This window comes from Oryctolagus cuniculus, chromosome 6 (genome assembly GCF_051225735.1).
Source record: "Oryctolagus cuniculus isolate XC-2025 breed Fujian yellow rabbit chromosome 6, ASM5122573v1, whole genome shotgun sequence".
Lineage (NCBI taxonomy): Eukaryota > Metazoa > Chordata > Mammalia > Lagomorpha > Leporidae > Oryctolagus > Oryctolagus cuniculus.
Window position 1 is genome coordinate 133175232 of NC_142872.1, and position 13892 is coordinate 133189123.

At 38.7% G+C, this 13892-nt stretch overlaps 1 protein-coding gene across 3 annotated transcripts in view; it reads right to left on the bottom strand.

Moving 5' to 3' along the window:
- The window catches only part of ANGPT1 (angiopoietin 1), a 253157-nt gene that overhangs the window by 97386 nt on the left and 141879 nt on the right, over positions 1-13892 (bottom strand). For all 3 annotated transcript variants that reach the window (XM_008255828.5, XM_008255827.5, XM_089335584.1), the window contains exon 2: positions 244-399. In XM_008255828.5, coding sequence (XP_008254050.1) covers positions 244-399 — 156 coding nt within the window. The remainder of the gene's footprint in view (positions 1-243; positions 400-13892) is intronic.

Below are 13892 nucleotides of genomic sequence, written 5' to 3' on the forward strand. Positions count from 1 at the left end.
CCTTTACCAGCTCTGTTTTTGCAAACACATTGAGAGCTAAATATACCAACCCTCATTAAATCAAAAGAAACATGCATAGCATGTCAGGCAGTCATTGTTGTTATTACTAATAAACAAAAATGTATATGTTTCCCCAATCTCAGTGCTGAAATGTGCTCTGTGTTTATGGAGTGAGCTAAAAGAAAAGGAAAAAAAAAAAAAGTCTTTTTAGTTGAGTATGTGATTTGGCCCTGGGGCCCATACCTGGGTCTCAACATCTGTCAGTTTTCTGGTCTGCTCCGCTGTCTGAGACAGGAGGCTGGTTCCTATCTCAAGCATGGTGGCGGTGTGGTTCTGAACAGCATTCTGCTGTATCTGAGCCATCTCCGACTTCATGTTTTCCACGATGTAATTCTCAAGCTGCAAGAGATAAAGGACAAAGCATAGTACATTATAAGCAAAGCCTCCCAGTTGGGGGATGTGATATTTACAATGACAAAACAAGACACAGCTGGCAAATCAGCCATCTGGCAGGGATCCTCTGCATCTCTGGGGGCTGGGGAAATGGGAGCAGAACACACAGGAATCCAGTTGTTAACAAATTCCTAATCGACTGAGCTGAGTACATGAAAGTCATCATCATACTCATGATGAAAATGTGCCCTCGAGTGATGCTTTCCTGTTGCCGACCCCATCTCATTTAACCCCCAGAGCACAGATGCGAGTGAAACACTCCCATTCACACCCTTCTTTTTCTTTTACAGCCGAGGAGACAGAGAGGGGTGGTGATGAATTCAAGTCCCTCAGAGCGAACGCAGCAGATTTTGTGCCATAATTTAAGTTGGAATCATGGTGCTCTGGTCTTTCCATTACACCACACTGACCACTCATCTCAGAAAAACTCAGTCTCCTAGTTCCATTTGTGTGGTGATAAATAAAACATATCATGTTGCATTGGGAAAACGGGACAAGGAATGGGAAAAGGGCAGATGCCCAAAATGAAAGCCTTTAAGGGAATATTAAAATATAGGCAATGACATAGGAAATGAGCTGTAGCGCCTGAGCGCTAGTTATAACCATTCTCCTTGCTATTTTGCAAGCTCAAAAATAGGCATTGAAAGTGCAGCTCATAAAGCAATGTTTGCCCTTCTCACCTTGGGTAACATTCAGTCCTTTATGGTGCCATCTTTGAGAACGCTAGGGTTGTAAAATGAATGGGACCAGAGGGGCTAAGAAGGATTATTGTGACTTAACGATGAAGGAGCCTGGTAGGCACCTGGGGGAAGGAAGCTGAGAAGAAGAAACCTGTGCCTCCCCAGCAGAATGCTTACTTCTCCCCCACCAATACGTGGTGACTGCATTTTATTACCCAATTACAAATAGGGGGAGATTGGAACCCGGAGGAGTCAGGTCCAAGGCCACACACCACAAAAACAGCCAGACTTGGACTTGAGTGCTAAAGTCCTTAACTCTCATACCAACACTTTTAACCACTTGACAGCTCTGCCAAGTCGTGCTTAGCAAGCTGGGTTCCAAATCATTAACAGCAACGTGATTGTTACTGATTTAGTGACCCATAATACATCCACTATTTTATAATCCACAGTAACATTATTAGCATGTAATAAATATCATCTAAATGTAAATTCCCCTTTGTGCAACTTTGGCAGTTCACTTTCTAACATCATGCCTTGCTTATTTCAATGTATTAAGCATGAATGTGCCCCTAGCTAGCACAAATGAAAGGTTAGAATCAAACTCATACTGTTAATAAATCCTGAATTTTTTCTTGGTCAATATAAGGTAATTTTTTTTCATCCTTCATTCCGAAATTAGAAATAGGGAAAGAAAGCAAGTTGTAAAAGTTTATTAGAAAACAAATATAAAACTGAATAAAAACCTGAAAATTATCTTAAAATATAAGCTCTCTGGGCCACTTCTTGGCTTTGATCCCACTGAACACATTTAGACAAGATAAAGGGAGAGAATAAGAGGGCAGTTCAGAGTAGACGACATCCGTCATCTTGAATTCCTAATTACACACTCCGTCTGAAGTTTCTTCTGGGAAACTGTTTTTTCCTTTAAGAGCAAATGCTTTTGGTAGAGTTTGCCTATCCCAGTTTCAGGAATGGAGATACAAGTTTTTTATAAGTTCTAGTGATTTAATTAATTGATTTTATTTGAAAGGTGGGACACACACACACACAAACTTTCATCTACTGGTTCACTTCCCCAGTGTCTGCAAAGGCCAGAACTGGGCCAGGCTGAAGCCAGAAGCCTAAAATTCATGCTGAATCTCTCAAACGTCTGGCAGAGACCCACACACTTAAAATATCACTTGCTGTCCATCAGAGTGCGTGTCAGCAGGAAGCTGGAATCCGTAGTGGAGCCAGGACTCGAACTCGGGCAATTCTGATATGGGACGCAAACCTCCCAAGTTATGTCTCAACCACGGCAGCAAATAGCCACCTTGAGAAGTGGATACACATTTGAACCTGGTGAACCAGAATATTCTGCTCTTACTTAGCAAATAGGAATTCAAGAATGGAACTGTATTGGAAGCAAGTCCTTTGAGCCTCTGATCTGGAATTTTGTCAAACTAGTTTGCAAAAGAATGTCTCCTTCCTCTGTGATTAGTGACCTAGTAGCATATTTAGCTGAGACTATTGATACCCAATTTTGCCCCTACAAAACACATTCTAAAGACATCAATCTAGAAAAACAATGATAGGTAGATAGACTGACAGATACACAAAAGGTTTCTCCTTTTGATCACCTGGCTCCAGCCATGTTTTTAAGCAGAGCCACCCTTTTGTAAGTTGCATGATCTAATAATCTCCCATGGGCAGCCAACTTTTTTTAAATCTTCATATTGGGGGCCGGCACCACGGCTCACTAGGCTAATCCTCCGCCTAGCGGCGCCGGCACACCGGGTTCTAGTCCCGGTCGGGGCGCCGGATTCTGTCCCGGTTGCCCCTCTTCCAGGCCAGCTCTCTGCTGTGGCCAGGGAGTGCAGTGGAGGATGGCCCAGGTGCTTGGGCCCTGCACCCCATGGGAGACCAGGAGAAGCACCTGGCTCCTGGCTCCTGCCATCGGATCAGCGTGGTGCGCCGGCCGCAGCGGGCTGGCCGCGGCGGCCACTGGAGGGTGAACCAACGGCAAAGGAAGACCTTTCTCTCTGTCTCTCTCTCTCACTGTCCACTCTGCCTGTCAAAAAATTAAAAAAAAAAAATCTTCATATTGGTTTAGGGCTTTAACACGACACGAAGAATTTTGACTATTAACATCAGTTAGATGTTTAGCAAAAGCAGCTTCATACAGGCAAGCATTATCCATATGTCCCTTGCTTGTCCAAGGAATATGGAGCTCAGTATGAAGATGTATATCCTTAAATGTCAGGAAAGCCCCCTCTGTGAAGATGACACTTGTGGCATTCATCAACTGCCTACTGTGTGGCAGACATTGAGCTAAATGCATTCCTTTTTAAGACAAAAACTCCTCACAACAGCTTTAAGCTCAGTGACTTTATGAGTTGTGGCTGTTTTATAGGTGAGGATACTGAGGCTTAGAAATCCCCAAACAACTTGCTTAGTAACAAGCAAGAACTCAAGTTCCAACTGCAAAACCCATATTCTTAATCTCTAACCTGTTTAGGCTGAATCCCTCCATGAATTTTATTGTACAGCTCCTCAACCTGCAGTGTTCATCAGAACTACGTGGGGAGGATATAAAAATGCAGATGGAGGTACAACCTGCCAGAAACGTCAAGGGCATATACCAGGAAATTATGTATTTTAAAAGGTTTCCTAACATAATTCTGATTCGAGCAAAGCACCAGTGCTTTTCAGAGTGTGGTCCATAGAACAATCACCTGTAATAGAATGGTTTGTGAAGAGTCAGCCATAAGATGAGGCGCTTGATCCAGAGTAAATCATCTATGGCACTAAACACACTGTTTAGTTTACCTAACACACAGGAAATTTACTGGCATGTCAGATTCCCTGCTTACCAAGACATTTCAAATGACAATTTGTTATCTTATTCATATTTTTCTCCGGAGAATTCACTAATCAGTGAGCTCAGCTACTTATCTGTTTCGTGATTATACATCAGTATGTATGTAGCTAATTAGCCAGGATCCCTTCTCAGAGCTTGAAATACTCTAGGTTTAAGAACAATAATGCACCTTGGTTTTCATAGATGAAAACACCATCTGGCACAGAGTGGTTGCATCAAAGCTCAATTGCTTTTTCGTCCTTTCTATAGGTCAGATGTTAACCATTCTGTACTATTGTAATTTTTAAACATTAACACTAGCCAAGCAAAATAATTATCCCATGTAGAATTCATCACAAGCACAACAAGTCACCTCCTTCTGCTGACCCCATTGCAGAAATAAAGGAGCTCTCCAACCAGTACTAAAAATTTCATTTGGGCTGCTCTGATGAGTAGCATGAATCTAACTCTAGTCAATTATTTTTTAATCAAATGGGGCTGCTTTCTCTAGGGGTAACTGCCTTTTAATGCAAAAGGTAATGGCACACTTAAGTAGCAAGAACCAGATGTAGTTGATTTAAAGGCTGAGGAGGGAGGCAGGAGTCAAATATACAATGTGTGATTAATAAGGAAGACGGCTTTCATCTTATCTCTAAACATTCCTTTGTAGATGTAAAACTGTGAAATCCATCTTGATGTGCCATATCAGCCAGGTTCAGGAAAGATTTCTAAAAAATTTTATTGTCATCATGTATTCCCTACTGGTTTTAAAAATGTTTACAGAAAATGATGGCTACCTCAAGGTTCAGTATTTTATAATCGTCTAAGATAGGAGCTTTAGCTGACCACAAGAGCTGATGCATTATGAAGTAGAAGTCTCCCAATCCAATGGGAAAATTACTTGACTACACTGCCTCTCTCAGTGTCTGACTCCAGAGTTTTATAATGCAATCAGAAGATGATACAGGATGCAATCTGAAACAAGGAGATGAACATTAAATGATTTTTAAACTAGGAAATAGTGGTACATTTAGAAAGTGATTTAATGTGTACAGTTTTTATACATATTGTATAACTTGATCCTTTCATCAACTCAAAGTGGTGTATTCATTCCTTTTATAATTCAAGAAATGCAGGTCTTAGGCGACAAAAATCAAAACAAGGCCAGAAATCAAAGAATTTCCATTAGCTTCTGAAGGTTTTAAAAACTTCTGTTTTTGGATTGGTTAGCTGCTTGATAGACCAATTTTATTTTTAGTCAGCTTTTAATTATTCATTTACTTATTTCTTTAAGAAAAATATGTATCATTAGAAGTTGATGACTTTGACTTGGCTTCACCACATTGGCAGCCACATTAATTTGAGGTGAGATGAGGGGCCCTAGGGCTAGGTATGTGGAAAGTTTATTCTGCCAGCACTTTTAATAAAAAGTATCAGAAATCCTCTCATGAATTTTTTTTCTTAGCAAGCATGAATTTATTTTATTCTGCTCATTTTTTTTACAAACCACTGTAAAATAGAACAAAGGGACTAACAAAATACACTAAATCTACTAGGACTAGGTATGGACCAGATTTTACACGTAAGTAGTTCTTCGAGTCTTTATAACAATCCAGGCAATGTAAGCATTGTTTTCCTCATTTTACTGACATGGAAGCAGACTCAGGGGAGTTAAGTAAATAGTCTTCTAAGATCATACAATGAGCTAGTGACACAGCTAATGTCATACTTTGAAAGATGCTTGATTGTCAAGCTAATTGAGCTCACTCCTAAAGGACAACCACCCATGATATGCAAGCACAGTGCCACCAATATGACAGATAAATTCTGATAATATACAGTATTCATGCATGGGATATGTAATATGAAAGCTACAGAAGTGAAGTAAAAGATACGCAAAGAAAAAATTTAAAGTTAAATATTTTCACATTGATGGCCACAATATCCTGAGATATGAGAACAAGTAACTAGTCACATCTTGTAAGACAAATAGTGCTACTAAAAAGAACCAAAATTTTTAAGAAGTCAAGATTATCAATCATTTGTGGTTCACTCAGAAGTTACTTGCCCCTCCTCTTTTTCCCAGTGACTGCTGGAGAATTAATGCTAACATTTTCCATTAGGAGAGGGTTCGGGGAGAGTTCTACTGGGCTCTCAACATCCTTGGTGCTTTGTGTTCATGTGTTTCAAAATTCACTCAAACTTTGTGTGAAACTCCGATATGTCTTGCATGTGAAATGCATTCTCTATCATTTTACTTCAAGAGATGTCTTAGGCTAGAGCATGTCTTAAAGCAAAAAGAATATAATTTTCCATGTAATTCTTAGGAAAATAACATTTAAGCTCTACAGAAATTGACAAAGGCATTGTTCACTTAAAATATGTTGTAGATTAAGTGGGCCCTCATTGAATGTTGGTACATATGGTATTACTCAATTGTGGCAAAACAACCATGAAATAAAGCAAAAGGGTAAACATGGGAAAGTAATAAAAAAGGTAAAGCAATGCAAAAAATGTCTTAAATGTTGATGGTTTTATCTAATATCATTGTTTCATAAATCATTATTGAAAAATGCAGTTGTATCTAGGTTTATGGTCTTATAAAAAAAGATGGATGGGACCAACTATATTATTTTCAGGGATTTCTATTATTAGATCACCAAATATGTTATTCCTTTTACGAAATAGAGAAGTACAGTTGTCTTTTTAGACAATAGATTGACTGAGCTAACAGTTGAAACAGTTTTTGTACTGGTGTACCGGACAGGGATCCCATTTCTCATTATGGTATCTGAAACCATCAGTATAAGATAACTGAAAGACACATTAAACATTATGAGTTCTAGGGATCTCACTGTATAGACTAATGGCTGAGGCTCAGAGTTTAGTGAAAGTGAGGTAAAACAGCTAAGTAGGGTCAGGTACAAGGTTATGGGAAACTCAGCTTCTATCAGTAGGAACAGCCAATGGCTGCTAGCGTTATTGTTCCATCTTACAGGACTTCATTTCCCTGATTCCTGCCACTTTACCTCTGCTGGCTGTTGATTTGGAGCTCGACTTTCATGGTAGGAATTCAGGCTTCCTCACTTTCAGAGTTCTTGTCTACCCTTACTTCCTAGAAGCATCTTGATTTTATTCTTACAAATCATCTCATGATACAGGTACAGCAGGACTTGTCTCAAAACTCGGGCAGTTGTTTAAACTCTAATGTCTCAGTGTTAATGGTTGATGGGTGGAGACTTAACCTGAGAGGTGGAACTGGTGGGAAGCCGCTTCCGTGGCATTCTTTCCTCAGAGGGCGATTCTCACAAGAGGGTTGATTATTTGAGTTAAAAAGTTCAACCCAGGTTCTTGCTCTCCTTACTGGTTCACCATGGGATCATTCCTCTTCATCTACCGTGACCAGCCTCCATCAGGTGCTGGACTATGGGAATGCCAGTCCTAAAACCTCAAACTGTGATCTGAAATAGGCCTTTTCTTTCCCCAGAGAAAATTCAAGTATTTAACTTAAAGTTCTGAAAAGCAGAAGAATGCACCTCACAGTGTCAAAATCCAGGACCAGACTCTAAAATTAGTTCAGTCTTATTCACCTTATATCAAACTCTGATTATCTCAGCACACATGTGATAATGAATACTGTGCACTAAAACTGGTGCCAGACACTGGAAGTACAGAGTTGAGTCTCCTAGGAAATACACCAGCTCTTTGAAATGATCCATCTATGTGTGTGAACGGTGTGGCGAGGTCTACCTCGGACGACAATTCTTCTTGTGACTACTCTTATCTTTGCTTCATAGGGAGGTGCTCCCAGCTGCTGATCTGAACAATATGAGCAGATGTTTACTATATTATCTCCAAAAGAGTAGTAGCAACACCCTCATTGAGGCATATAAAGAAGCTATCAAGGGAACCCCAGAAAAATCCCATAGGAACCAATTCTCATGCAATTGTTTTTCTTGGTCAAGACTCCTTTAAGATCACATTTTTGTGGCTGCTGAAAGTTGCCAAAGTCATATGCAGTGCCCCAGATTTGGGCCAGGACCCAGGAAAGTCATTCTCTCTTTGTATAAACAAATGAGAGGTTTCCTGTGCCAAAACACATTTTACTAGCCTGGCACCTCTCTTCCACACCACCTTCTCACACCAGGAAAATGTCAGAGTCACGAAACCTTAAAAACATTTGTGTCTGCTTAATTTTACCCTTTAAAATTTTAAAAAGGCAGATGGTATATAGAAAGCGCTTTCAGCCAGGAGTCAGTGTATCTGGATTTTAATCCAGGTACAGCCATTGATTTACTCCATGAACTTGGACAAGTCACTTAAGCAATTTGGGTTTAAGATTTTCATCTGAAAAGAAGGGCTGGACTAGCTTATTTCTAATATCTCTTGAAGTTCTCCAATTCCTTGATTTAAAACTTCCTTTAACAGCAGTAAGAGTTCAATTTTTATTTATTATAGAACACTGAAATATGAATGTACATATCTATATCAATAAAATATGTCATACATACCCTTAATAGCAGCACGGAAACAATGTTGTAAGAAACACAATAGGAAAGCTCCGGATCAAATCTCTATAGCAGGCACATCTGTTTTAAGAGAAAGAGCTAAAATTTCTAAATCTCTTAATCCTCAGGCACCGTTCTGTCCAAAATATACTCCTTGTTTTTCTCCAACACAACCTGCTTTTCTTAGTATGCTTCTTATCTTAATGAATGGCACCGCTACCAACCATCAGTTTATCCAAGCCACAGGGAATTATCTTGACTATCTGGTGTCTTCATTTTCCATATTCAGCAAGCACCAGCTCCTGTGGCTTCTGTCTTTTTGAAGATTGCCTTGGCCCATTCCTCTCCCCCTCTCCTATCACTCATCTTCCCCTGCCACATCACTATCCTCACAGCCACTGTCTCAGGTCAGACTCTCATCATTTTTCTTCTCGATTTGTTAATGGCCCCATAAGCAGTCTCCTGACTCCAAACGTGCTTCCTCCAATTCATCATCCATGGCATAACCAGGAGGATCTATCGAAAGCACAGATTTGGCCTTGTCTTACCTCTGCTCATGCTTTTCCAGTGGTTACCTGAAGATAAATCCCTTAATTAGCATAGAATATTCTTGAGAGACGGGACTTTTTCCCTCTCCCTGTATGTAGCTTATGCTGTACCTACAAATTACCAAAGTATTTCTATTTCTCCAAATACACACCATTTTCTATTCCTCTCAAGTATCTGCACATGACTCGCTCCACCTGGAATGCTTTTCCAGCTCATTCCTGCTTTTCTTGTGTTAGGTTCTGTTTTTAAAAATCCCAGTTCAAGCTTTCTTCCTCTAGGAAGTCCTTTGTGAAGCTTCTCTCTTCCATTGTACTTCAAGAACACCCGTGCCAATCATTGCCCATCACCCAAGTATAGCATTTTTCCTTAAGGGCAAGCCCTCTCTGGTTCAACATGGCATCACTTCCTGGCACATAGTAGGTTTTATTATCATAAAGACACATAAATCAATTCATCAAGGTCTTCATATAAGGAAATACTGACACTGACTGTGAAATTAGCCTCATTATTTGTTTCTGTAAGAAATGTCATATTAGCAAAAATTCATGATCTTTTTTGATGGCACTAGAACCAATACAAACGATGTATAAGTACATTGGTGGGAAGACAAATATCCTCAGAGTGGACCATAACATCTCATCTTACTGTCTTTCCTATTAGTAATTATTTAAATTAGCTAAAATCTAAGAAACATCTCAAAAGCCAACTATGGGTTAATCACTGTATCATACAAAACAGCAAAAGACTGAATAGAACTCAATCCTGTTCATGGAGATGGCTCGTAATGTAAACATGTTGCAAACACTGGAATGAAGGTGCACATATCCTGCCTCCATGCCTGGTAGAATTAAGGAAGAAATCCTCTAAAATGAGAGAATCAAAAGGTCTCAGAGGCAGACCCAAATGAATATGGAAGGGAGAATGTACCTTTCCTTATGTCTCACTTAAAGCCAAAAAGAATATGATCTAAAAAACATGAGAGGAGGGGGAATAAGAGAGGCTGCCAGAAAGGCTACAACTGGCAAGGAGCTGTGCTTGCTTAGGCCAGATGACTCTCCTGCCCACCCCCTGGAATGTGCTTCTCAGGAAATCAAGAGATAAATGAGTTAGAAGCAGGAGTGAGCCACTGAAGCCACACACACAGGCCAAGGGCATGGAGTCATATTTTTAATACGAAATTCATGTGGAGGGCCCAGGCACATAATTCCTGTACACTATATTGCATTTTCAAACATACTAAGCATAAAGTTCATGTATTTAATAATGTGAGCATACATGTTATATGCATTAGTATACACATATATACATTTGCACAATTATACTTTTGCATAGATATATTCCCATATTCCCAACTAATGTGTCAGTTTCCATGTTCATATTTTGTATTTCTTTCCATTGCAGTTTATTAATTGAAGATATATTTAAAATAGCTAATGTATCAGTTTTCCTTGAATGAGATATATTTAAAATTTAATCTCTTAATCTCTATAGAGAATGCCTGTTAAACTGCCATGGACAGCTCCAGTATTCTGCCTGACAAGCTAGAAATATTGTTCTCAAATTCTTAATTTATACTTAGATGATAGAAAAATGGAAGAACCATAAAGCAACATGGGACACATTGTTCTTATAAAAGTGATTGTTTTTAAGTAAACAACATAAGGTTTCAAACAGAAAATTGCAAACGCATCTTCCCTTCACTTACTGTGTGTTATCTGGAATGCAACTTAACCCCTTGAATGCTATACAAAATGCATTCTGGTTCACTTAAAGCAAGAACTCCTTGACATTTGAACTACAGACCACCCCAGCAGGCAGTATTTTGGAGCAGGGGGTTTGATGGAGTAAAAGACTCTCCACAAGATAATTCTTTTAAGAAACATCTTCTGCAAACAACATTTTTTCTCCCATGAGAAATGACAATGATGCAAACAAACAGATTATGATGATGCTTTTTTAAAGCAAACCTCCTGTACTAAATCAAACACTGCAGGACAGATCATGAAACTTAGAATACTCAGCAGATGACACAATATACTCAGTAAAAAGAAGTTCAAAACCCTTAATAATTAAGAGATTTATAGACTTTTTCAGGAATATCATTACTAGGTAGAAAATTGCCATCATTTTGCTCAGGTATTTCACATGCAATTGTAAGGTATTACCACCTAAAATCAAACCCCAGTGCAATAACACCTCTTTGTTCAACATTCTGAGATTCTTAATTTTTTGGCTCTTGTTACCTTCATTTATGCTACTTTATTACTGAAGCAAAGCTACTCTAATCATCTTCTTTCTCCTCTATAGTATCTCCTAAGTTTATAGTCTTTGAATTAATTTTCTTTCAATCTCTTAAACAGGCCAAATGAATGGTAAAAGCATACATTTATGTGTGTGTGTTTTCTCCTATAATATGGGATTTATTCAATGGAACGTACAATAAGTTTAAACAGGAATAAAACTGTCAATGTTATTGTAGAATAAACATTCGAAAGCATTACATGTGTGGTCAAACTAATTTTTTTCTGAATAATATTTGTTGAGTAGTTCGTATACCTAAATTACCCTTGGTCCAAGTATTGGAAGAATTATTAGGATGGAAATAGTCATTCTAAGCATAGCAAAGGGAAAATGATCTGACATTTTCTAAGTGAAATAAAATATCTATTGTCCCTCACTTTGTTCACAGGACTACAAGGCAGTGGGCATTGTTTCTGCTTTCTCAGAGACGATTTTGGTGTCCTGATGATGCTGTTTGCATTCCACCTGCTTTGGATGTGAGCCCAAATTACCATCACAATGAATTAATCTCCCTGAGAATCACACACCACAAGAGAAAGAAACCAAGCCTGAGTAACTGAAAACGTCTTCTCTGGTTACTTCAACATACTGCCAGAGTCACACTCTGGCAACTTTTAAACTTTCGGTAAAAGTCAGTTTTGAAGGTTCATTAATCTAGTCTGGGGAGATGCAGATGGCCTCCCAGAGTGCCTTCTGACTTAGTTTCCATCCACGACAAGCTGTGAGCACTCAAAACCTTCTACTTTTCACTCACTGAAAGAAGTTTGTTCTAATTTATTAGAAAGTCTAAATTCTAAATTCTTAGAAATATTTGTAAAGTCATAATATTAACAGATACCATTAAGTGACTACATATGTTTAATAAATGGTACACTTTGGCATAATTGTTTCTCACTAAAAGGAAAGCATCCAAAGCAATCATGTTGCAATGAACCTCAAAGTGTCCCTTGCCCCTCAACCAGAATTAACCTTAATTCTGAAGTTAACGTGAGCTTTCTTTACATAGGTATACTCACATACACTTAAAATAATATGCTCTCTAGTATATTTTCAAGACTTAAAGGGTTACCTTCTTGCAAGTTTTCCTCTACTCTTATTTTTTTATGAGAATTATGATTTTATGACTCAGACATGTTAGCGATCCAGTTTTATTTTGAATTATAGGACTGAGCTAGATTTAGTAATCCTAAATATTCTTAAAACATTCTTTAACCCGAGTCCTGAGTTACTCTGCAGAGGTGTACCAATTCTAGGAGACTCCTATTATTCCAAGTTCTAGTTCAGACTCAAGAGCGAACAAAGTGTTTCTCAGACTCTCAAAACCCCTAGGGTTTCTTCTCTAAGGACCCAAAGAAAAGCTGTATGATGAATCTTCCCCCATTTAAAAACTGAATCTCAAAAATCCAAATGAATTTTTTTTTATTTTTGGCAAATAGTTATTTCCCAGAGAGAGCAATTAGGGGGTTGAGAAAGAAAGGAAACAAGTTACCAGAACTAAAAATTGATTCTATAGTTCTCAAACATAAATTACTACATTAAGGGTTGAAAATAACCATGACCACAATTATAAAGACTTCTTAGGCAGCTTTCCATTGAATAGACTATGTAGGCTAGATTTTCAGGTTCAAAGTAACTAAAAAGTTCCAGCTTTCTATGGCTTAAAAAACAACCTTTCTGCTCAACATAATAAGTAGTATACACGATGATATATTTAGTATGTTCTCAATTATGGTAAAGATATTCCTACACATGTTTGTATGCACTAGAAAAAGAAAAGAGACACTGAATTGTGAACAGTGCCTATTTCTGGCCAATGGGAAGACAGGTGAATTATATTTTCTTTTTGAAACAGCTTGGTATTTTCCACTTTAAGATAATGAGAATTTAATTTTATATTCAGAAAAAATATAGGAATAAAAAAGAAAGACACTTAGAATACATTCACTTTTACAGGAAAGCGTAATCTGGCAGAGGTTACTGATGGCCAGGTCAGAGCCGTCCATGGCTGCCGTCCACCGGCTCTGTTGGCTCATGGGATGTTCCTTTGCTCTCTACCCCCAATTCTGTCTCCAGAAGACGCGAAGAAAACAAAGGTGCAGAATGCACAAGTACTCTGCTGATGACTAAACTCAAGTCCTTCTCTTTCCTTCACAAGGCCCAGTGCCTTGGTTAGTGTAAGGAGAACAAGCAGGCCTTTTCCTACCCAAACTGGTCCAGTAGAAGTGTTTTGTTTGGCTAGCTCATTGGTTTTTGTTTCTGTTTTTTTAAAGAACATTTCAAGCCTTTACCCAGGACATGTAACCTCCAGTTCTCCACAGCTCCTCTCTCTTCTGGAGAGAAAAGTCTTGGTTCTTTTAGCTGAGAAGGTCAGCTGCCTGGATCCTGAGGCTGTTTGCATTCCACTAGTGGGGTGGAATTAAAGGCGCCTAGCATTTTATTATCACCTCCAATAGACAATAAAGCTGTCTGCATCTACTTGGTCGCCCTTTTTAAGTACAATGAAAAATCCCCTCATCACAGCCCTGCTTAGGAATACTGAAGAGATCACTGAGTCAACAT